We start from the raw sequence: 26,033 nt of genomic DNA on the forward strand, positions 1-26,033 counted from the left end.
TTACTTATTGTAAGCGGCGGCTGTGGCAGTTAACAGGGAATGCAGGAAAATCGACGTAACAGTGTTCTTCGGAAGCTCACGCTAGCTCGGATGTCCGAGACAAAGGTAGGGGGCCGCAAATAGAAATTAGCGATATGTTCATATTCTGGCATACAATCACGTTGGCGTTATGGAGGGATACGGCAATTTTGTGGCACCGACTTGCTATCTTCGCTGCAAAATGAGAAAATTAGCATTTAGCTGCCGTTAGCAGCGATTGATCAAAGATGGCGACTGCCGTCTTAACTGTTAAAGTGACGCAGTAAGGAGAGGCGGGCTGAAGCTCGGTGTGGCGCCCGGTTAGAGTTTATCCATTAACGCAGAGAGGAGTTTGTCTCCTCGATTTATATTTGAATTTTTTTTAAAAAATGCCATTCTCTCTTACATTAATGCGGCCTTTATTACTCTTTGTTACTTATTACAATTGCCTTTAGGTTGTATGCGTAACATTTATAAGCTTTTACTGATGTTAATAACGACCATCTGACATCGCCCGTCAGTAAACCAATAACATGAAAACATTGTTTTAGTTTTATACAGCTTTATTTAGATTTAAGTACTCATAGTGATTTGGTCAATGACACCTTATGTGCATATTTTCAATATGCTTTTTTTTTCTATTTTGGTTATATTTGGGATCAAAAGGCGAAAAACCACGAGTATCTATCCTGCCCATTTAAGTACAGTGTAATTGTTCAGAAAACCATTTTAAACCTTTCTGACACGGTATGTTATCCTGCTGGAAGCCGCCATCAGAAGATGAGTGTTCTGGTCATAAAGGGTTGAACATTGTCAGAATCGGGTATGCTGTGGGATTTTAACAAAGTGTGGGTAGAACGACCATTACACCGACACCACCAGCCTGAACTGGTCATACAACATAGGATGGAGCTTCATGTTGTTTACATCAGATCCTGGCCTTTCAGTATATATTAAATTGACCAGACATTGCTTTTCCAATCCCTTCCTGCTCGCTTTAGCTTACAGGAGTATCATCGTCCAGTCTTCTGCTACTATAGCCCATCTGGTTTAAGATTTGACGTGCTGTGGTCTTCTGCATACCTTGATTAAACAAGCGGTTATCTGAGTTTCTGTTGCCTTCCTATCGGCTCAGTGCAGTCTAGCCTCTTCTAATTTCTTTCTATTGACATGTTGCTGCTCACTAGACGTTTTCTCTTTTTCATACTGTTCTCTATAAACCCTAGAGTTGGATCTGTGTGACCCATCTTTGATCTCTAGATCAGCAGTTTCTGAAATACCAGCCTGTTGGTCACCAGAGTTAGTAGTTTGAATAAAAATACATTAAAGAAGCCAACATTATTCCAACATTCAAACAAATGTTTTTATAGGAATTCTTGCTGTTATTCATGCATGCAGCCATACAAACATTTGGTGTGAACAGGAAAAATGTATTATTATTATTATTATTATTTTTTGTTATTACATTTAATGCAGGCTTGAAATGAACAGGATACGGATTCATGTTTTGCCCTCAAGTCGGAACCGGGTGACCCAGACACCCCGACCTCAGGAGCCACAGGCCTGCTCCTTCACCCAGCGGCCCTGCTCTCAGCCACGACTTGAAGGCTTGGAATTCTGCATCAAACACATCTTGGAGGACAAGAATGCGCCTTACAAACAGTGCAGCTACGTCTCTGCCAAGAACGGGAAGCGGTGTCCCAATGCCGCACCAAAGGCAGAGAGGAAAGACGGGTGGGTGGAAGGTCTAAATCAGCCATTAACAATCGATAAAAACAAATTAAATCTCATCATTATCTGCTGTGAATCTCATTAATGGGAACTTAATCCCAAGAGAAGGGGGAATGTAAATAAACTCATCAGTACCATGCAGCCTCCTAATTTCAATTTGAATGTCTGTTCTGTAGAGTGACCTTCTGTGCGGAGCACGCTCGCAGGAATGCCATGGCTCTTCGAGCTCAAATGAGAAAGGCGTCTTCTGGTCCGTCACCGGAGGCCCTGCTGTCTCAACTTAGTGGGTACAGCCGAGCAGAGTCACACAGCCTTGATGGAGGACGCTCTGAAGCCAGCCGCATTCTAGGTAATGGCCACTTTTTGACTTGGAAATAGTAATTTGGGTGCATGTGGGTTAAGCTGATGTAGTTGTACAGACTGTTTGTTGTTTTATTAGTTTTATTTGTTGGGTTATTTGGTACACTTGTGAAAAGATTAAAAAGTTTATAGCTTTCATTCATTAGTTGTAGAGCAGGGCAATATGACCAAAAATATTTATCACGATATACATTTGAAAATTTGCGATAACGATATAACTGACGATATAATTGACACTAGACAAAATACTTTCCAACGCCACAACTTTATTAGTGCAAAAAAACCACATAACATCAATGTATTTTCACTTAAACAAGCAGCTGTTTTTTATCTGCATTAAAGTTATATAAAAATTTAACAGTGCAAATGCAAATTCCTTGCTGACAGTTTAACCAAAAGGTATTTCCAGTGGAAACTGAGCAACATATCCTCAGCATAACCAATATCCACAAAAGTTAAAAAGAGGTTATACACACACAATACGGTAATATTATGTTGAAGCACCGTACGTATCACTCCGCGAGGCTCCTGCTTTCGATAGCCGTAATTAGGGCTGCTCAATTAATCGAATTTTAATCACGATTACGATCTGGGCTTTCAACGATCATTAAAAATGACTGAGCCGATTATTAGCCCCTCCCTCATTTATCCGCGACACCTTAAAGGCCGGTCCGTGAAAATATTGTCGGGCATAAACCGGTCCGTGGCGCAAAAAAGGGTGGAGACCGCTGATTAAGAGGACCCGAGGGAAGCTCGGAAAGCTATAGTTATTTGGAGAGGAGAGTGACTGCCGTTGGTTGAAAAGAGTTTAAAAAAAAAAAACTTCAGTGGTGTTGCACACTATTTTATATTATTTTTTTAAAGTCATTGTTAACCCTTTAAAGCCGGTCAGAGCAGCATGCTCCGTTTTGCGTAACTATTTTTAAATCCCTGTAGAACCTGAACCGTGTAAGCTAGCGCAATAATTTGTTTTGCATATGAAACCGGAGGAGTTGTACTTACATCTTATGCCATCAGCTTGTCCTCGGTCACGGTTTCGTTCCACATATAGCTTTGCAAAAATTGCATAAAAAGCGCTTGCAGGAACAAAAACATAATATTCCAGAAACACGCTTTGCCGTTCCTATCAGCTGTTCGTAACACTTCCCACAGTGAAATGATGCACATGCTGTTTTCTTTGCAAATTTGCATCATAGGATTGTTTTTTGTTTTTCCTGCAGTATATAAAAATTGCTGTATCTCCAAAATAAAACTATGAAGACACTCAAAATAAATTTCCTGTGGTGGGAAACTATTTTTTGCAACTTTATTGTATTTAAAGTTTTGAGGGATAAACCTCTTAAACTTCTCCAAGTAGAAATATATGTAAACAAAACAAAAGCGATTTTCAATTTTTTTTTGTAGTTTATTGCACTTTTTTGAAATTTATGTAATTACTATGCACTTAATGCATACATATTATTAAAATATGGGCTATAACAGTTGTATTGATGTATAGCAACTTGAAATGCTCCCACAAATGGCACTACAGCATGTAAAAAAAATAAATTAAAATAATATAAGCTCTGGTGGACTTGGTTCTATAGTAGGTCTTAAAGGGTTAAATAAATATCGTCAAATAATCGTGATCTCAATTTCAGTGAAAATAATCGTGATTATCATTTTTGCCATAATCGAGCAGCCCTAGCCGTAATGCTCCGACAATCCATCAAGCGGTGCGGCTTCCTAGCCTAGCAAAGTCATACTAAAACATTTGACAGATTTCCAAGCGCCGTGTACATAAAATCGTTTCGAGGTCAACCCGAATTCATACATAAGGCACACGGGATTGTAAGGGCACTGTTGATTTTCAGAAAAGTCAAAGGATTGATTTTAAGTGTGCCGTATTTTCCAAAAAACACGGTAATAACGACGGCCCGCTAGCATGCTCTACCAAAAGTCAGATAAAAATACCACTAATTCCTCCCTCTTCCTAGATGAGGACAGTCTGAGTGAGGAAGAGCAGGGGCCGTTGGTATTGGACCAGACGTGGAGAGGAGATCCGGACAGCGAGGCTGACAGCATCGATAGTGATCACGAGGATCCTCTGAAGTAAGCTCTTAAGATTTTCTTCTCAACCCACATTGTGTAGTTATGTAGTTTGAATAAGAATCTGTAGTTCAAGATAGAAGGCTTAGGCCATGTCCAGACTTGAAAATGCATCTTTTTTCCCCCCCTTTTGGCCTTCCGTCCACACTGAGACGGCGTTTTTGGTTTGAAAACACTCTCCAAAGTGGATAAGTTTGAAAACGCTGCATGTGCCTCGCTGTGTGGACAGCGAAAAAGGAAGATTTCGAAAACAAGGATGCATTTTAGTCATATGATGCAGTCACGTGACCAGTTCAACTAAGATGGCGGACGACATTGTGCAGCAGTTGTTTTGTTAGCTCTCAATTTTCACAGCCCTATTAAAGATTAATATCAGTCTGTACATGCTCCAGATAAAACTCGACACCTTTCCTCAACATTTTGCTGCGACCTTTCAAAGAGCCGGAAAATAAATAAATGGCAGACGGAAGTGAAGCAGTTCAATCGTCTTACCGTATTTTCACGACTATAAGGCGCACATAAGTCTTAGATTTTTTTTACATTCTTTTTGCTAAAAACGTTGACAGAAAATTTTAAAAAAGTAAGTAGTTAATATGCAAACCTACAAAGGCTCGAATCGTGTTTATTGACAAGCTGTTAGTGATGACTCTGACTTAATAACTTAATACCTCTGACTTAATACCTGAGCTCATCATCCAGTGGCACAACATAATGTTGTATGTTGATTTAAGAATTACTTATCTTAGTCTTAAATTGTTAGATACTGAGTAGTTTATTGTTTTGAAACTCAATGGACGTTAGATTTTCAATGCTATGTGTTGGCAGACATGCAGGAGTGTACACTGCAGAAGAAGTGGCGCTAATCACTCGAGAAAAACTTATCAGACTCCAGTCCCTCTATATTGATCAGTTCAAACGCCTGCAGCACCTGCTGAAAGAGAAGAAGCGCAGATACCTGCACAACCGCAAAATGGAGCATGAAGCTATAGGTAATCATAGGACAAATTTATGCTTTTACTGCTCACTCCTCTTAATTCTGAGTGACACAAACCTTTTAATGTTGATTACAGGTACCAGCCTCCTGACAGGGCCTGAAGGTCTTTCCATGAAGGAGAGGGAGAACCTGAAGAAGCTTAAAGCTCTGCGTCGATACCGCCGCCGGTACGGGGTGGAGGCCCTGCTGCACCGGCAGCTGAGGGAAAGGAGGCAGGCTGTGACAGAAGGAGGCCCTCAGGTGCTAACTTGAATTGATACTGAGTTTAAAGAAATCTGTACATTTTCTTTACTTATATTCTCTGGCAGTCGTGTCATAGAGGGATAATTAAAAAAACGTCAACTGTTTATGATTACGTTTCACTTCATTATCTAATGTTTGTTTGTTATTTCGGTTGTAGCCACACACAAGAACAGTGAGTGAAAAATGCATCTCCTTCATGGAGGGAACCCGATGTACCAATCCCTGCCTGCCTATGGCCCGACACTGTGTCTCACGTATCCTCTGATGGCTTTAATAGTGTGACTAAATAATCACTGAATGAAAGATGATGGGTGGAATACTCATCATAGTATCACGTATGATATGAATTTTTCAAAACCAGCTTAACAGCGGTGAACAGACTGTCCTCTATTGCCAATTGGTGGGTTTAAATGTAAAATATATACTGTATTGAGAGGGGGACTGTACCAACTGTACACATTTTCCACTCACAATGAATCAAATGACCAATGTACATTAATATAAGATCATGTTAAATGATGCACAGCCAAATTTAACAGGGCAAACATTGTAACACACAATTTTATATGATTTGTGAAATAAGCTATTGCTATTGTTGTTATACTAGTAACTACTCAGATACAAAATTCAATGCCAAAGGGCATATTGGGTGATGCTAGCTAGTGTAATATTCTCTTAACAGCTGGGAGCGGCTTTGTGGCTTCATTCAAGAATGGTTACCAGAGATAAAGAGTTGAGTGCAGAGATGCTCCACAGTGAAAAGAGGAGCTGTGTTTGAAGACGTGTCATGAAATGAGACTCTCTTTGCTTAATTTCCGCTCGTATTGCTTCTGTGCTGGACATTAACACTAGGCTGATCTCATTCAGCTCCTCATAATGCACCAGGAAAGGTTTGATGAGACAAAGGTAAGCTGTTAGCTAACAGGTGTTAGCTTTGACTAAGTTTGAATGGAGTGTGTTTTAAAGCTCTGTTCTGTTGAATGAATGAGCCAGATGTAGACTGATCTGCTCTCTGCTGATTTCTACACTCTTCAGTTACGTTTCTCATTTCCGCCCTCCTCCCCTTGGCCCCAATCAAGACCAGCAGCTTGTAGTAGCTGTTCGTTTCAACGGGAGCCTAGATAAACAGCTTCCTGTGGTCTGTTGATTTGTTTCCCAGAAAACAAAGGAGCTAATCAATTCAGTTGGAAGGAACAAAATCTTTCTTAACCTACTTTGACTAGCGTAACGTTTCATGTTTTTCAGTCTTGCATTTTAGTTCTCACAGTGTGAGAATAACAATTTTTCCTTTATTGAATATTAAGAATTTTGTTCTTTCAATAGCCAGTTTAGTTTGATTGAACCCAGACATGAGAATTTTATCATTAACATGCTCTACAAAACCATAAAGGCATCACTTTAATGCAACAAGGACGTTTATCAGGCTTTCTAAATATTTCTAAGATATTTCTTGTTTGTTTGTTTTTTAATCAGGCACAAGATTTGAGAAATCCAGATGAATACAAACCATGATTTTTGAAGGCAGTTGTCTCACTGTCATATACTTACAATGAAATGGTGTTAGAGAATGAAAATGGGCCGACTGTAGGTGCTGGATGCTGATGGGTGACATTTGAAAGCCAATTAGAAATCGGTGCAAGCGTTGGACAACAGAGGGCCTCCAGAGAAGCATCAGTGCAGCTTGCCATTAATTCTCCGCAACTCTTACCCTTTAATTAGTTTTTTGGTATTCTCTCTCTTTTCTTATCTTTTTTTTTTTTTTCTCTTTTTGATAATCAAATTTTCCTTGACAGCCACATGTTCAGATATCTACCAGGACAGCAACCAGATCCTTTTTAAAATGTGTCCAGGGTTAAAAGATGTTCCATGTGATCGTACTGTGCACATGGGTCAGTCAGACGACCCCCGCTGCCCGCTGCACCTCACCCTGCCTCCGCCCATGTACCAGCCCGAGCAGGAGGCTCCGCCACAGGAGGAGTTCACCCCTATGAGCAAAGACATGTACCTGAGTGCGGCAGAGCTTCAGCCCACAGAAAACCTCCCTCTCGAGTTCAGCGATGTACGTAGAAATGACAGTCACCTACCAACCTCTTCTCTCTAATACACATATCACGTTCCACATAATTCCTCTTGTGAAAGATGAGTATCAGTCTGAATGCGTTTTTCAACAAGCTGTTGTAAAGTTTCCACCACAGCAGGGGATAGTGTACCAAGTCATGCTGCTGTAGTATGTTTTTGGTTTTTTTGTTCTGGAGTAGAGTATTTTTCGGTTTAATGAGGTTGCTGGTCTCCACACTTATTTTAAATGCATTACTGAGCAGAAAAGTACAAACAAGAAAAGCTACAGAAAGTTACAAATTGCAGCAGACGAAAGGCTTTTACTTGAGCAAGTTATTTTTTACAACTGAAGTTACCCAGTTACGTTTTCTTTATCATCTCTGTGTGATGACACCTGTACTCTTCTCTGAGTGCTGACTGATCTTTCAGGGGAATGTTGCAGGGTTTGGTAACACCATAATGGCAAGCGTAAACTGATGTAATTGTGCGACAGTGTCACTGATGACCTGCAAATTGACAAGTGTGATCACTCTAAACAATTTAAATTTTGGCAAGAGGCAGGGTACATCCTGGACAGGTCACCAGTCTGTCGCAGGGCTACCACAAAACCAAATGGTTGTCTGTATCTATGGGCAATTAAGAATCACCCCACTAACTGCATGTCTTTGGGCTGTGGGAGGAATCCAAAGGGAACACACAAAAACACGGGGAACATGCAAACTCCACACAGACACCTCCCTGGTCTGATATTGGAATTTAACTCAAGACAGAGTGCTAACCACTGTGTCACTGTGCGAGCCCACAAATTATCAATGGGACAATATCTGTTTAATAATTTTTTAAAAAGTTAAAAAAAAAAAAAAAAAAGCTGAGTAAGTAAGTTGCTTTATGGTAGGAAACATTTTAGGAGTTTTAACCCTTGGAAGAGCCTTAAAAATCCTAACACATTTTACCCTAATGACAAAAAAACTTCACCCCTCCAAAAAATACTGTAAAATTATTACATAGGAATATTTATTCCACTTTAATGACTATTATAAAACTACTTCAGTCTGAAATATGCATTTCAAATATTAATTATATTTAATTATATATTCTGGATTTTAACCCTTTAAAGGAGAGGGAGTCTGGCTCAAGTGGGGCAGAGGTTGCAAGTGGACAGACTGTTGCATGTGCAGCAGGTTACAATGATTCAGTAAAGCAGCATCTTAAATGCTGGTACGGTTTGCCCAATCAGGTTTTTCCTCACTTTGAATGGGCCGTTTGTGGGTTATTACCAACATAGCTGTTTGTCTGCATATAAAGGGACATATAAGCTTCTATGTTATCCTTCTGTTAACAGATCCATTAATATTGATCTCAGGTTGAGTCAAATGAAACAAATGGCTATGAAAGCAAGCTTAAAAAACAAATACACACGGGGGGATTTCTATAAATATACCATCAAAAATGCCTCCAATAGCAATTTTGAGCATCTCTGTTTTGCAGGACCTGGATGTGGAAGGGGACGGTATGCAGGGTCCTCCGTCCCCTCTGCAGTTTGACACAGCCCTGGCCCTGGAGGACCAAACCATCAGAGCCATAGCTGAGGCCCCGATGGACATCCTGACTGGCGAGGACCCAGACCAGGACCTTGACACCTCAGGGCAGGAACTCTCAGAGAGAGATGTGGACGCCATCATGAACAACCAGGTTAACTCTCAATCAGGGGTTTTGTCGTCGTGAATATCTTATTGTGGCAGGTAACATTGATGCACTCAATTCAAACTGTACTGTGTTGAAAACATTTTCAGGTTGATCACAGGAAAAAAGAAAACTCAAAAAAGGTTAGGGTTGATTTTAGTTTATTAATGAATTTATTTTTTTTATTTATTTGTTCTCTATCTCAGACGTACCTTTAGGAGCTTTTATTGAGGATGCAGTCTCCTTTATGAAATTAATCTGTTTTATGTCCATTGTCTTCATATGAGTGAACAGTGTTGAAGAAAAATAAATCATTTTTTGACATTAATTGACATGATTTGACTTAATTTATGAACACCTTTGAACAAATACAAAGGATACAAATAACAAATTACAGGTGTATTCTTTGGCATGTGTTGTGTCATAGCTGTATTTTCTTCAAAAGAGAGAGAGAGAGAAATTCACAAGTCTTAAAAAAATTAAAATATATCCATAAAATCTTGCCTCAGTTAAGAAAAAGGGGGGCTTGGGTGACTGACAGTGAAGAAAGTGAACCTGGCATGTTTTTGTGCCATGCGCTCTGACCGCATGGCACAAAGGACCTAGAAACGGTTACATCATATTTTAAACACAGTGACTGATTAGTTCCCAGAAAATAAAAAATAAACTTCGTATTAACAAACATGCAATAAACAGGCGTATTTGTGACTGCCCCCAAGTGGCTATAGACTGCTACAACATGTACATGTTGGTCTGCAAAGACCTTTAGACCTCTGCTGGTCACATTCAGTCTGTGAAGCTGTGGTTCACAAAGTGGCCCACAGACCATAACATTTACTTTACATACTAAGATGCAGCAGTCCAGGACAACACCAATAGCAAGTTTTCCAGTTTCAGTAGTACCCTTTAACATTTCCTGAGAGCAAATGTATTCACGAATTATAGCTGCCATCTCACTAAAGAATAAACTATATAGAGGCAAAACAATTACAGTCCTTGGAACAGACTCATTACAGGCTTTACCTGCAGCTGGGTTTCTCCTGCTACAAAAAAGGCCTTTGTGCAGTCACTACATGCCTAAGCTCAATTTATCTGCATACGGTGGAGGCAATGAGATTTGTGCATTTTCCATCAACACAAATGCACTTTTAGCTGGACTAAATTAAATCCTCTTAACTAAAACCTTTTTTCTGACACTTAAATTTTAAAACACAAAATTTCAGACCTTACCTCGTGTCAGACTGACTACTCAGTCTGTCATAGACATGTTTGAAAATAAGAGCAGCATTTATAATATTTCCATATGCATCAGGTTAGGAATGTAACAGCCTCTCTGCAGGTTGTCCTGTGCTGCCAGGGAAGTTTGAGTTTTAATTATTCGTTTTTGCTTATTTTATTTGATGTTGTATTTCTTCTCTGCCCCTCAGTCTGTCACTCTAGATTTTGCAATCTGTCATCAAAACTTTGAAAGCTGTGGTGTAAAGAAAATATGAAGTGAGATGTTCAGTGGGGTTAAGAGAATCACTGAACCCTTTGAAAAGAAGCTTTTGTACCGTGCTGTCGGCCCTTTACACAAACAGATGATCTGAACTAGCAGTAAATGTGCTTTATCTTTGTTCTTCCACTCAGGTGGTGTCAGAGGCAGTCGGAGGTGAGGAAGACACGACTGACAATTCGCTCCAAGACATCGACTCTGCTGCAGCCGACGCTCCCAGATGAACCAGCATTTCAAAGAACTGTCACTGCTACTCGTTTATAATACAGCCCACATTAGGTACTAAAGTACTCAGCGGCTCCTACTGAGACTGAAAGCTGGAGTAGGCGACATGTTTTTGGAATCAATGGGCAGAAATTCCATAATAACCTTTCAGCATATTGTACTTCATGTGGGGAACTAGACTCCTGGTTTCATACTAAAGAAAATCCAGCCTGAGATGAGACGTCACCCAGTGTGAGGCCGTTTCAGGTGAGTCGTGTGAAGGTGCAGGGAAAGGTCAGCTGAGAGGGAAGCGTTTGGATCAGAAATGTCAGCTGGACATGTTAGAGGAATGCAGGGAGAAAACTGAAGTTTTAGGTAAAATGTTACACTGTGCAGTTTCAGTTATAAACATCATTGTAATGTGCCTCACTGTTTCTGCTCCTACTGCCTGGTTTGAAATAAAGATGAGGAAATAAATGGGGTTTTAGGTAACTTTGTTTCTGATCGGCATGTTTGCAGCAGAAAACACATTTCCATAAAACTTTAAAGCAACTGGAAACTTTCTCCCATTATTACACTTTAACACATTCTGTTGTTGCATATGCCCTTGTAGCCAGTATTTACGAAAATACTTGATGTAATTTTTATTGTCTGCTAAGGTGGTTTTGTGTTTCAGTTTGAGCGACCAGTCGTTTCATTTTATGCAGGACAGCAAACCTTTTCATCACCCACATTTATCTCCCACATTTTCATTGGTTGTAGTTACAAATAACTAAAAAGTACAGGACATGTGTGCTGATCTGCAAATGCTTCACTGCTTAAATTTATAGTTGATTCCTGCAGAAAAGCAGTTTATAGCTTCAGCTGTTACTGCGCGAGAAAAGGGAACCTTAAATGAATAAAGACAATATATGGTTATTAAACTTGTTTTATGCTTATGATCAACAACAAACCTTTAACAGATGTAGTTTGTGCTTTCACACATTGTTAAGAAACCTTCATCTGGCTTTAGATAACAGGAACCATTGGAAGGATTCTGTAATTTACTCCCTCTGTGAGTACTAAAGATTTGGTGCAGTTTAGTGCATGTTTGTCAAGTGTACATGAGGAAAATTTGGAGCTGAAGTCATTTCGCACCCAGATTTGTTTATTCTCCAGCTGTTCTTTTCCTCTGCATCTCCATTCAAACACCAGTAAACGCAGGCTGTATTGTAAAGTGTTCGAGCATGTTTCAGTTCCACATAGACGAGTCCAGATTTGCACTTAAGCCTGAGGTCACCTTCAGAAAAATAGCTGTTTAAGGCCTCTAGTCCAGTTTTAGCTCCATACACTCACCCTCCTTCTTTTTGTCATGCGGTTGTATTATTTCTAGTTTGGGTTAAATTGCCTTGAAGCCTGAGTGCTGTATCAGGTTTTCAGCTGTTTGTGTGTTAACTTTAAAAATGTCACTCTTTCAACCACAAATTATTTTTTGATGGATTTCTTGGTCGTGTCCATATCGGTGGTGCCTGCAGGAGTATTTTAAGGCACGGCAAACCACACATACGGGCAGATTTTTTTTTAAGTATATAGCGAAGTTATGTTTGGCAACGTGGGACAGCCTCCGAAAGAAGGGAAAAAAAGTGGGGCGGGTAATGAAATTTCATACAATGACATCACTTTTCCTCCAACCCAAACACTTAAACGGCGAGGCAGAGGAGGAGAGCGGCCGCTGCTGGGGGAGCAGGACACCGCCGCAAAAATGAGCCCAAGGTAGAGATTTTAAAGAAAAGAAGAAAAAATAGTATAGTTTTATCTTTACCGGACATGGCAACACAGCGGCAGTTTCCATCCAAATGAGGTGAGTTTTTCAAAAACGGAAAAACGCCGTTTCATGTGCTGAAATGCTCGGCTGGCCGATGGGTTCGCAGGAATACCGACACTGATCCGTTTGCATGCGCTTCATTGTTTTAACATCACCGGGCATGTAAAGGTTGCGCCGATTCACAGCTGAAAATGTTGATTTGCTGCTGCGGGCTGCTTCAGCCTTAAACGCTGCGGCGTTTTTCCTGCGTTTTCTTCGTTTGTGGGAGAAACGCAAGGGCGTAACAGCGCGCTTACCCGTGGCGGAGGGGACCCATTTCGGCGCAGGGTTTGGGTTTGAAGGGCCTGTCCCCAAGAAAAGGGGCCAAAAAAGAAGGAAAAACCTGGAGGCTTTCCCAAGCTCAGCTCTGGTTTGGTTCAGCTGCGTTACGCGGGAGCTGAAATACATCCTGTCGCCGTTTGAGCCTCGAAAACCTGAAAAGGGAACATGGAAAAGGAACTGTCATCCGAGTCCTGTAAGTGCGGCTCGTTTTTCATTTGTCATCTCGCAGCGATGCAGAGAAAAGGCAGTTTATAATGGAAATAAACTGCGCTTCATTAGTGTGGGCTTTGTCAGAGATTCAGGCTGTGAGTGGAGGCTGACGCTGCACAAACCAGAATTTTTAAATCAAGAATAAATCAGCCTCACAATGATGTTCGTGAATGAATTAATGTGTCTGCAGCATGGATGCGAGGAGGGATGAGCCACCCTTTTTTATGTGAAGTTCAGATCATTTTTAAGGAGGAGAGCTGTTGGTTTGATTATTTTACCAGCCGAATTGAGCTCCAGTTCCTCTTAAAATGTGTCTTTCACCGTGCAGACTAGAGGAATTTTAACTTCAGCTGGTCTGCGCTGACCTCCAGTCTGAATTGATATGTGTGCATGTATGAATATGATGAGTTTGGAAAACCACCAGAGTCCCGCTTAACAACAGGATGCGCAATGCCAAGCAGTCAGTCTTTAATATGGAGATATTTTGTGTTCCACAGGTCATTTTATCATTTTTAAACACTTACCCAAAGTTCAGGACTCGCTGTGTCTAATTAAAAAATAATTAAATCATTTCTTTTACACCAGGGGTAAAAAAGACAATCCCCACATTTCAGTGATTGTAATCAGCCAACTAATCCTGGCAGATCTGCTTGTCTAGGAGAAGTCTGAAAATGTTTTGAGGAATTAAAAGTGATCATTTTCGGAATAAGTGCATTTAAAACAGGTTAAACATTGCAATAGTTGGTAGTTGTGCTGATAAAATGAAAATGCAACCAAGCAGGTCATAAACTGCAGATATGAAAAGTCACACAGGGGTGGATAACCTTTCTCTAATTAACACATGAAACAAACAGAAATGCCATATTTTCATCAGATCTTCTGACGTTTGATGTTTGCCTGCTGCTTTCTGAATTAAACATGACATTCACAAAGCAGAAGTCGAACCTTCATGAATCTGCATTTGATTTTGCAGATTTGGTGAAAACTTTGTTTTGATCATTTTGTAGGACGGCTGGTCAGGCCTTGTTAGGCTATAGATAACAAGAACGGTGATGCTTTTTGTCTTTGTTTCTTTGTTTGTTTACAACTTTTAAAAAGAAACCTAATCTAGTCATCTGGAAAATATCATTGCCCTTGTTGGCTTTCATAATCCAACTGTCAACAAACTGATTTTCATCAACATGGCATTAAACCAGTGCAGGGTTTATTTTCATTACAACAGTTTTATTTAGAAAATATTAGAAAATGACGTAAAGCTGGCAACAGTAGCTGTCACTGTCACTCAAGGCTCATTTATAAACTCAGACCATATGTTAAAGCAGGACATAGCTTCCGTGTAATCTATACTACAGTTACAGTAGGGATAACAGTGGTTAGGGACCACGGCACAATCTTGCTGCCTTTGAAATGGTTGCTCCAAAGATGGGGACCAGGTCAGCGGCCCCTCACATTCACCCGCCATCTTAAATAAAGCTCATTTTTTGAATAGAATGGGGACAAGTTTCAGTTGCATGCAGTCTTTTAGTGATAGTACAGCAACTGACTGTGACAAAGCAGCAAAAATCACAAGTGTCTCCATCTGTCGAAATGTTGTCTACAAAGCTTCCAGGTGGCCTCTGTGCAACCAGCTGGTCAGTACAACTTCCTCCCTCTTCACAAGGTTGTTGCCACTCTAACGGCAACTTGTGGAGTGCCAATGACTGCAGTTCCTGAAATCACAAATTTGAAGCTGCCTCTCAAAAATGCTCTCATGTTAAAACCTTATAGAAGAAATAAAGTTGGTCTCTGTGGACAGTTTTTCGCACTTCGTAGCAACACCATGGGCTGAACTGTTTTATAACTTACCTGTATGGATACTGGAGTCTGGGGCGTGGCTCCTTGGAGATGACTGGTGTCTGCTAGGTTTGTGCTCACATACACTGGAGCTCACTGTGATGCAAAACATCCTATAAGTTTGTGATTCGATTTAGGTGAGTGAAATTCTGGTATTTTATCAGTAGTTGGCAGATATGTGAATGCAGCTAATATGAAATCAGTGGATGATGCCCCAGTGGGACACCTGGACTTTATCGGATGTATCGGTGAAGCTTCGAGTTTTGGCTGTCACTGTTTTAGCTTTATGGAACTAGATGTGATACATACCTTGGGGCTACTTTTAGTGCTCTTTTTGGCTATAATGGGAACCATAATTTATAATATGAACATCATGTTGTTCTTTAAGACTAGAATCTAGCGACTAAGACCAGAAAAGTCTTTACTATTGAGATTCCTGGAAACCAAACAGACATGCAGTGATTTCTTGATTTATTTTTGGGATTCTTATTAAGATTTCCTAAAGCCTGATGTGATGTCATTGAATTTTTTCAATCACAAAAGACAAAGTAAAGTACAAACTGGAGAATTTTGGACCTTTTCTCTGCTGGCTATTAAAATATGTTTTCATATTGTTTTTCTCCTGTTTAAGTTCTGATAGTTCAACTCGTCAGTGAAAGCAACAGATTGCATGCATCCATGTCACCCAGCACAACAACAGCTTATCACCATCTGCTGGTTCGTGTTAACAAAGCTGCATTTTACTAACTGTGATACCTTCCACATTTTCTGAATGGGGTGAATTGTTTCTTGTTTGTTTTCACCTTGTGGGGAATTTTATAGGTTATAAAACATGTGCCAGCAATCTTAACAAGTTGTAGGGCCGTTCTGCGATTACACGAGAGTTAAAACATCTTAGAAATTGCTGTGCAGCTATTAAAGAGTCCTCATTGTTGGAGGAAAAACATCAGTTTTAATGATCTGTGCCTGTTGGTTCAAGGCCAGATATACGCTCATGCTGTTTCCTTTGTCTCATCGTTTTCTGAAGAAGGACCAAGCTTTAGGTCAGAAGAAACGAGGACGCAAGCATTGTTTGAACCATGCTGAATTATAGGCTTGCAGAGATGGCTGGAATTCAGGCTGTAAAATATTAAAGTTTCACTGAAGATCTGCAATGAAACGCTCGATGAATCTTTTAGTGTTTGCAGGCTGCTTTTACCTGATTTTTGCTTTGAGAAGAAATGACGTACGTTCGGTTCCTCGTCCAGATTGTCTGCTTTTGTAATGATGTAGTTTGTTGTTTTTGGCAGTTGCAGAAAAACACCATATATCATGTAAGAAATCCGCTCTGACCGCATGGCACAAAGGACCTAGAAACGGTTACATCATATTTTAAACACAGTGACTGATTAGTTCCCAGCAAAATTGTTTGAGATAAGGATTTGAGGTCACTCAGTTAAACCTTTTGATACTTTAAAGATGTATTTCTAAGAGCTCTTTGTGAACTTCAGAACATCTGCAGTGCGGTGCTGGGAAATCTTTCATTAATTGAAAGGTTACTTTGACTTGTACATAAACTGTATGTTGCCATGGTGACGTCAACCATTGCTTAGTGAAGCTCCATCTTGAAAGCTTGACTTGAGCATTTTGACTGTCACCATATCGATATTTTTGAAATCGAAAGTGACAAGCAAAGGGTGGAGTGGGACTCCGCGTGCTTATAGGTATTATCATGTCATAACATATAACATCACATTCGAGTCCTTTCTGACTCTAATGGGGAACAGACTTCATGAAATCCATCAGGAAAGTGTTTACTGAGGCCATAGAAGGCATCAGAAGGGCTCATTTTCTCATAGACATGTTTTTGCAAGCAGAACAGTGGCCCCCTGCAGGTCATCACGAGGAATACAGATTTAAAACATCCATCTTTCATGTACAATCTATCAACGTCTACTAGCCATGTACTGTAAGCTTTGGCAAACCAACCACACCTGCAGAAGCTTGCCAAGACCAACAGAAAAGACAGAAACGCCTCGAGGAACACAACAAAGATCCCGAAGCCTCCAAATTCTCTAGATAACAATCGAATCAAGTATCTGCAGGATGAGACAAGCTCAAACCATGAGAGTCATCTGCCAGCGTCGCCATGCCAGGCACCAGAGAAGACTCCCAGAGGTCCCCAGTCCCTCAATGGACCGAGGGCATTACAAGAAAAGGCCTTTTTTTCATATTTGGTACATTTCAATAGAGTCCCTCTCATATGAAAGCACATAGTTGTGATTGACACCTAGTCTTGTTTGAAAAATATTTCCAAAATAAAAGCTTTGGTAATGCTGTATGTGGAAAAGAGTTCACCAACATTTACCGTATTAACACTATTAGTTGTCAGTTGCATGCGTTTTATTCATTCACTGGAATAATCAGATCAACATTTCATGGTTGAAGTTGGCGTTCTGATTGGACCTCTACTGTATGTGAGAACAGCATGAACATCTGGATGTCTAAGGAGCGTTTTTTGTGGTTTTGACTACGGGAATAATGTTTGTTTGCAGGTTTTACCTGGTGAAGTTTACACTGGATCACATTTATGTTTGTTTTTCAGAACTTTCTGCCAGCGGTCGTCTTTGACTTTACAGATTTGTAGAGTAGCATCTAATCTCTCTGCACCTTCAAATGTTTAATGGTTTGACATCGAGGTCCATTACTGCCCCCACTGACTGTACAAGCCCATTAACTACTTATAGATGCTGCTAATTACAACAGAAAGCAACAGTCAGTAACCACTTGTTTGCTTTTTTTGTTATTATTATTATTTAATAAATAGTCAAATATTTGAAAAACCACGACCATCCCTACAACACAGTATTAGATTTCTGTAGTTTCAGGTCATCATGGTGTCATCTGAAGCACCATTAGAGAACTCCCAGTATGGATTTTCCCTTTTTTCAGCTTAGGTGCTAAACATAAGTCTCATTATAGTAAGTAAATCTTTAAAAAATCAATAAATATACACATATTTATCATAAAAATGTAACTGCAGGATACATCATGCCTCCTGCTTTCAAGCAAAGTCTATTCTTGCTGCTTTAATCTGAAGATTGCACCATAATTGCCTGCCGATGCCAAAAAGGCCTACTTGCAGGATCACAGGATCTTAAGTACAGATTTAAAGTGAGCTCAGAGAAACTTTAGCAGATGTTTGGGAAAACATCTGCACAACAGTGAGCAAACCACCTCTCTGTTTGTGTGGAAGATGGATTTATATCACACCACAGCAGCGAGGCGTGCAGAGCTGTAAATGTGAAAGTCTACCTTTGCTAACTGGGTGGAATTACTGGCATGTGTTTGTTTGAGTCACGTAACTGGAAGAATTTAAACACGAGGCTGGGAGGATTTCAGAACAAGAAGGCCTGAATGTGTCACATTTGGAACAATATTTGGTGAGGGACATGCAGCGCACCGAGCAGTTCTTCCTGATAAAATGACCTCAGAGCATGAGAGTATTATGGGGCTGCTGTGCGGAGAAATGTGGTTCCACTCTGCGCTCGCAAGATCACATTTACGGTTTGTGTGCCTGTGTTTGAGCTCGATTGAAGTTTTGCGAGCGCTCCATCCCGATGCAACTTTGAGATAGCCGCATTACATCATGAGAAGTCAAGCCAGTGACATATTCAAGTGTAATGGGCAGTATAAGTGCTCGCCCGCTCTGTTCGCCTCTAATTGTCCACAGATGTTCTGCACGCCTTTGTGTGCCACAGCTTGTTGCAGCGGGCTTCGCGCAGACGCCACATACGTTGTTCAGGCTTTATTGCAGAGGGGGAAACGTGGCATGGAGTAAGTGTTTAATTTGGCTGCTGGTTCTAGTAACTGGTTTCAGTTATTAAAAACTTTATTAGCGGTTGCAATCCGCTGGGATTGAGCTGAGATGAAACGATTAGGCGACCCAAACTGTTCGTTTATGGACAGAAAATTAATCGGCAACAATTTTGATAAATGAGTAAAGCAACAAGAAAGGGAGTCAGATGTGGATTTATTTATTTATTTTACTGCAAACTGTAAGCGACTAATAAAATGTTAATTATTGCAGAAAATTCATCAGCAGCTACTTTGATAATCTGGCAACCCATCAGCTTAGCCTCTGGGGGTAAGAGCGTATAAAAGATGGAGGCAACCACCATGTTGGCACCCATTTGTCTCTGATTTGGGCCACTGCCTGATGCTTTTCTGAATCCAAAAGAGTGCCAACGTTTTTAGCTGAAGCTGCAGTTAAGGTTGATCTAACTGTAACTGACTTATTTTTTTAGACTTTCCATCCTCTAGTCGTTGTTTACTGAAGCAGATAAATTAAAGAAGCCTGCTAGACATTAGATGGTTTCAAAACTGCACTTTTGTCACATTCAGAACCTCCTTTGCTCTCCACATGGACTTTTTACTGTCTCGCAGCTAAAACCTGCTCAGATACGATTCATCAAAACATTTCATACTGTAAAAAAAAAAACTAGGAACAGAAACCAGAAAACTACAGATTTAGTTTGAAGAACAAAGTTTATCATTTGAGGCTGGGCACTGTGATTTTTGGAGGGAACTGAACTTTCTGGTTTGACAAATGGTAACTGTGTCTGGATTTCTTCTTGTTTATTAATAGCTTTAAGTGGTTTCAGTGGTGTGAAGAGTTTGTGCTTTTTTGTATTTTCAATTAAGGCTAAATTAAGTATTTGTCAGACAAATATTTGAAGACGTCCTCTTGAAGGAGTTTGTGGCTTTGGTGGCAGCAGGTTGTCCTCTAAAGTGTTCTTTGGGCCGGTCGCTGCAAGCCAGTGTGTTTCTGATGGCAGGCCAGTGCCTTATGGCAACTGAGCTATGGTTAAAAATCCCTATAAAAACACAGCAGACCAGGGAAACTGTTACCAATTCATAATTCAAAAAGTAGTCAAGAGATTAAAGGATCATTTATAAAGAGAAATATTACTCATGATTTCAAAGTTCAGCACAAGCAGTAAAGCCACCAAGAATGATTAATTATATGACCTTTGTAAATGCTGCTGTTTTGTCAAAACTAATGGAGTCTTGCAGATGCACACACACGGTGTCCTTTGGTGTTCGGGGTTATAGCACGGCTTCAGCGTAATTTATCGCCCCGCAAATGTATCCGTCTGCGTACGCGTTTCCGTTTGGACAGCAAACTGAGAGAGATTTTCACCCACCGCAAATGAGTTTCCATGCAGTCCTCCAAAATCCCAATGGCATGTCGCTGGACATGGATTAAGTATACGGCCCTCGAATGCCGACCGGTTGACGAGTGGACCAAAACAGGGAAGGGTGTGACAGCCGCGTTCACCAGGAATGGGACAAGTGTGACAAAAACATTAAGCATGAAAAGAACAGACAGCGTCTGCCGACACTAAATTGTTTTTGACACATTGTTTCACTTCAGATCTTTGTATCAGATAACTTTGCTCTTCTCCACGGCTGCCTGACAGACCAACATGTGACACAACCGGTCTGTGGGCTACAAGCAGGAGTAGCCCACAGACCGGTGGTACCGCATATTTGTGACTCTGTCCCAATGTAACGCCGCTGTCTGCAGGTAGACGGGCAGTCCCTGACTGCCCACAGACTGCCTTCACGCTAACCCTGCTCAAACAAGCATCAGATGTCACTTCCTACTCAGCACATAGCTTGTAAAGGACAGCTTGCATTACATTTAAAATCACTGGACATGACTCATTCCTATATGTAACATTAACGTTGTGAAAGTGTGTATTTGAACCCAAAACACAATCTGTGTTTGTCTTGACAAAGCAGCGAGTGAAAGCAGTAAAAGCAGGAAGTGAGTGAAAACAAACCACAACAAAGTCCCTGCTGGGATAAAAACTGTCATCTGCAGGCTAACAAACTGACTCCACCACCACCACCCATCCAGCCTTTGACCACAGAATGCAAACTTTGATGCTGTTTAAAAGAGGACCGATATATCTTGGTATCAAGGGACTCACTCCAAAAGGCCCCCATCCATTTATTTTCTTTTGTGCCTTATCTGGGTCGCAGATAAGGCACAAAAGAAGACCTCACTTTCCCCAGCCACCCCCTGTAGCCCCCCAGAGGATACAGAGACATTCCCAAACTAGCTGAGATGGAGAAATTAAGTCCCCGGGGTGTCCTGGGTCTGCCTCTGATGTCTCCTCCTGGTTGAACATTCCTCCTGGTCGCCTCAGCTACTGACAAAATGACAGTACTGGATCCTGAGAAGGTAAAGGTTTTTTTCTGGTGTTTAAAATGTTGGAGAAAAAAGTTGAGGAAAAATGTTCCTTCCAATTTTCAAGGTTAAAAGTGACACCACCAAACGCGAGTTAACCAAAAACAAAGAAATGTGGGACACTCGAACCAGACTGTTTGTTTTTGTTTACATTTTGTTAAAAATACTATATTATACTGTAAACATAACTAATAACACGAAAAACTATAATAGGATCTCGCCTGGTGAGGCGAGGAGGAAGTGCAGGTCAGCTTTAGGAGTAGTTTACAATAAACAAATAAAAATAAGCTCTTTTTGAAAGACAGAGAGCAGTTCGACATAATTCTTCATTTTCTGACTTATTTGTGATCCAGAGGTTGTCTTACAAATGTAGTGAGTGGCCATCGGGTAGAGGAAGTAAAGCTGTTAATGGAGAAGAAATATCAGCTAAGTCTGTGAATGAGTCATCGGAAATCTTCGGCTTGTGCGATGATACGAGATGGTATTAAAGTTTGTTGGGTCGCAGAAAATGTTTTGATCGTCGTTTGTCAGGACTTTTCGAATTTGGCGATCGCTGCTAATCTATAAAGTCAAACAATTGAAACGAGAGAAAATGGAACTAAAAATGGATTCATGTAAATGTTAAAAAAACAACAACTGGAGCACAATGTAAGACACAACGTGTGCTAAACACAGCCGGGCTGAGTTTACAGCGGATCCTCTGCTCGACAGATGTGTCGTGTTGTACAAAATTATTGCACGAGGTATAAAAGATTTCCTGTGTCTGATACAGGATACAGCAACACAGTTCCTGATTGGCTAATCTGCAGTACAAACCGTCAAGTGACTGAGTGACCCCAGCTGTGTTTTTATACATGCTAGTGTGATTATATTTAGATCCAACTGCTGAAAAATCACCAGAATCCTAATGAAGTCGTTCTTTAAAATACTATTTCTAGTTGGGATCCCATTTACTTAAGTCTATAAAATATTTTTGTTGATCAAGGGGGCAGAAAAATGCAGTTTCTGCCAATCAAGTCAAGTGGCTTTATTGTCATTCCAACCATGTGCAGTGGTACAGAACACAGTGAAACGAGACAACGTTCCTCCAAGATCTATGCTACGTATGACATATAACAGACAATCAACACAGGACTACATAAAGTGCAATGTGCAGAAATTGCAAAAAAACCAAAACAAAGACACAACAGTGCAATAGAAATGTGCGAAAGACTGAGTATTGTGCAAAAAGTCACTTTGTGTATATGAGATTCTGCATCCTTACAGATTGAGGTGTGCATTTTATTCTACTTTTCTAATAGATAGACTCTTTATTCTCGCTTGTGAGATCAATGTTGCGTTACAGCAGTGGGATGAAGCGTGAAAATAAAACAGCCCGCAATAAATAAACAACACGGTTAAAGTAAAAGCATCCCGGGTGCATAGTGACGGTCTTATACTGCGAGAGAGCGCAAAACTGTTACATATGAAACACTGATTGTAAAACAACGTAAATAAAAATGAGGTTATGTTAAAGAAGACCGAAAAGTTAGACTTAGGTTGTGGAAGAGATTGGAGCAAATTGCATTAATAAATCATATGTGTCTTATAAATCTGAGAAACAGATGCAAGAAGGTGTGACACAAACGTGTGGATCACTGCACTATCATGTTTTACAGCTAACAGAACTAGAGCAGCGAGATTTACTGCCTCAGAAGCCTCGAGGCAGATACTTAATGACCAAACCGATAATGAAAACAACTCAAATGATGAAGATTTTGCATTAAAAAAAGATTTAAAACCATTAATAACTATAATTCTGAATATCTGCCACGGGTAGTGGAAATGGAATAACACGATGAACAACAGTGCAGCCATTAAATCGTCATAAGTGACCATACTGTGATTTATTTTTTTCTAAAAGTCACTAAAATATCTCGGTTGCTTGAGCGTTAACGAACTAATCCTTTCGGCCTCAGAGCTGACATGACTTTGGTAGATAACATGTGGTTCAACGGACCTTTCAGACATTCAAGGTCAGTCAGGCTGTGAAATATCAGTTTATTAGGTGGTTGTTCGCATCTTTAAGTGGGAGGAAAGAGCAACGGGACAATAATTTAATCGATTTGAAGTCTGGTAGGGGTTTGCAGACAGGTCAGAGCCTCCCGCAGTCGTCCTATCTCCTCCGTATCCCCCCCACCTCCTCTTCGTGCTTTGAAGATAGGGAGCAAGGCCCAGCCCCAGCCCAGCCTATCAGCTATCAGTTCAGCCATTTATCACCCCACTGTCTGATGCATGCAGGTAGTGTAGTTACCATGGTTATACACCAAAGGCACTCCTGCATTAGCATAGCAAATATCCATCAGCTGCCTACAGAGTCGGCGCAGTAAGACGGAGCTCACAGCAGGAGGCGGGACTGACGGGGAGCTCTGCAAGGCATCATCATCCTCATCCCAACTGTTTCCACGCTCACAGCACAAACACTCACATCAAAGGAGTTATCTCCCCCTGCATTGTTTCCCCCAAAGCCCTTTGTTTACTCCCCCCAGAACCCCCGCCACCTCAACACGAAGCTTATTCTGCTTATTTGTGTGCACATCACAGAGAATATCAGCCAAATGAGTCACAAGCGGCCAGCCTGAGGCCCTGACCTCGTGTTCTCCATCTTCGCGCAAACTGCACCGGAGCCTGCTGTGTCAAATGTGGCCTCTAAAATATGCATGATTGAACGTGCTCGAGGAATGCTAATAGAGCTCCCACCAAATGCAGAGGCCACCCTACAGAGGAATCTGCGGTCGTGCAAACATCGAAGCTGGCAAAACACCACTTTAGCCGCCGCAGCTGTAACAAACATTCGATTCATCCGTCCGGCCAGAGAAAATATGGCTTGGAATGAAGTTTTAATCAATTCGCGAGCTAACCGGGTCCCCACCACGTCCTGCCTTGCCAAAAAAACAAGAGGATTAAATGGCCACATTTTGTTTAGTTTTGGACGGAGGAACAATCTTGTAAGATTCCTCTCTCAGATTTACACTTGGAGTCGTGACCCGTGATGACTCTGCGGTTAAAGAATAGCGACAGAGGGAGATTTTCTTTTTAATTCAGCCTGCCTTGAACAGTGTGTCTTTGTGCACTGCTGCAGTTCATTTTCATTTGTCTTAAAATAAGTTGCTATTGAGGAGATTTATGCACCCCCACCTTACTCCTTCAATCCCTCTCCCCCCTTCCCTCCGCTCGCCTCCCACAAGGTGCTTGGCGAGCCGCTTCTGCAGCTTCAGTGTTTTCAGAATCTCATGAGCTTCCTGTTTCAAAAACCTCGCCCATCAGCTCCAGTCGTACAGCTTTAAAAACATCTTCCCATCGAGACTGTTTGTCAGAGAGATATAGAGCACTTTCCCCCCCCTTTGGAGCTCAAACAAAGCTCTCCCTCCATATGTAACCCTCCATATAGTCTGTACCATAAATAGGTCTTCTTCTTGGCCAGAACTTGGGAAAAGGATGTGGATGATGATGATGATTACTAAGGCTGAATCCTGGTTGAGTTTGAGCTGCTGCGGCTGGCAAGCAGATGTGGCCAAATTTGCAGAAAATGTCCATGTTGCGCTCCATCTTTTCTCTGGTGTTGCTGTTTGTTTGTTTTTTCGCACTCTGGATCTTCTTTGGGTTATCAGCCTTCACCGAGCTAAACGTCCGGATGACTGCTATCTCTGTTTGAAATGAGGCAGAGTAGTTAATTACAAGCTAATCCCCAACTGCAGCATCAGATAAAGAATTTAATATGGTAGGGGATGAAATGATGATCCCCATGAGGATATATAGATACTGCAGCAGGAAGGCCTTACTTAGAGCGACGTGAAATATATAAGATGAACCCAAACAACTGGAACAGACTAATATGTTGCAAATAGCTGATAAAACATGATTACTGCATTTTATAGAGTTTTTATGTGCATTTTTAACACAGTCAGGAGCCTGCCTTAAGACAAATTCAGTGGCTCTGACCAAAGTGTTGTATTTGTCAATAGAAAGAGGTAAAAGATCGCAAAATCAGTATAAAGATTATCCAAGTTACCTCTGAATATTCTCCTTGTTGGCCAAAACTACAAGCTGAAAATCTTATAAAGTGGAAAACACCAGAGTGCTAAAAGTTCCCAAAGATTTTGGGGGTAAAACATTTTGATCTGTGGTTTGTTTGCTGGAAAATCCAAAAGAAGGTTTGGCTGCTTTTTAGGAAAGTAAAAGAAAACGGAGGTTAAAAACTGAGGAGAAACAACTTTTACTAATGTAACTACCTTGGTGTAAATTTGGTCTTTGACTCAGTAAGAGGAGTTACCTGTTTTTAGCCTTGTAATATGGGTGCCAATACAAAAAGCTGGCTGAGTGTAGACGTGGATATTTCGCTAAGCTTTTACGTAAAAGCTCCTGTGGTGGAATGGCGCACATAGGTGACTTGCTAAATCCTGACTTAATCCCAAATTTAGCTGGATAAGTCGCTAATCTTTGTGCCAGAGCTGGTTTCACCTGTTTCAGAGTGGCCTCGTTGCAGCTCTCTAAACTGGACGCTGTAGCAGCCTTTGTCCTGGATCGGCTCGTCTGGCGTCAGCAGCATGTCTTGTTCTAGCTTCACATTTTTTCCAGGCATGTCAGGGTTCAACAGTTTGATGTGAAAATGAGTCACCGAAGACCTGTAGTAAAGGCTTTTGCTGACACACATGGAAATGTGGTGCAGCGGTGGACGAAGTGCAGCCGTTCCTCTGGCTGCCGAGCTCGTCGT

General features: G+C 40.9%; 2 protein-coding genes across 3 annotated transcripts in view; both read left to right on the forward strand.

Moving 5' to 3' along the window:
- The first annotated feature begins 4 nt into the window (after positions 1–4).
- On the forward strand, positions 5–11,826 carry kansl2 (KAT8 regulatory NSL complex subunit 2). Of its 2 annotated transcripts, none has more exons than XM_080899940.1 (10): positions 5–105; positions 1,495–1,752; positions 1,926–2,098; positions 4,086–4,200; positions 5,023–5,186; positions 5,268–5,431; positions 5,592–5,688; positions 7,240–7,493; positions 8,981–9,234; positions 10,805–11,826. In XM_080899940.1, the coding sequence occupies exons 2-9, from the start codon at positions 1,502–1,504 to the stop codon at positions 9,215–9,217; spliced, it is 1,455 nt and encodes a 484-aa protein (XP_080756066.1). In that variant the 5' UTR covers positions 5–105; positions 1,495–1,501; the 3' UTR covers positions 9,218–9,234; positions 10,805–11,826. The 2 variants fall into 2 exon arrangements, with proteins under 2 accessions (XP_080756066.1, XP_080756065.1); XM_080899939.1 differs by having other exon boundaries at positions 8,981–9,184.
- Positions 11,827–12,541: 715 nt separating this feature from the next.
- Positions 12,542–26,033, forward strand: part of nckap5l (NCK-associated protein 5-like) — a 58,558-nt gene continuing 45,066 nt past the window's right edge. The window contains exon 1 of the mRNA XM_080899935.1: positions 12,542–12,714. The gene's annotated coding sequence lies outside the window, so the exon portion shown is untranslated. The remainder of the gene's footprint in view (positions 12,715–26,033) is intronic.

Source organism: Rhamphochromis sp. 'chilingali' (genome assembly GCF_963969265.1).
Source record: "Rhamphochromis sp. 'chilingali' genome assembly, chromosome: 12".
Taxonomy (NCBI): domain Eukaryota; kingdom Metazoa; phylum Chordata; class Actinopteri; order Cichliformes; family Cichlidae; genus Rhamphochromis; species Rhamphochromis sp. 'chilingali'.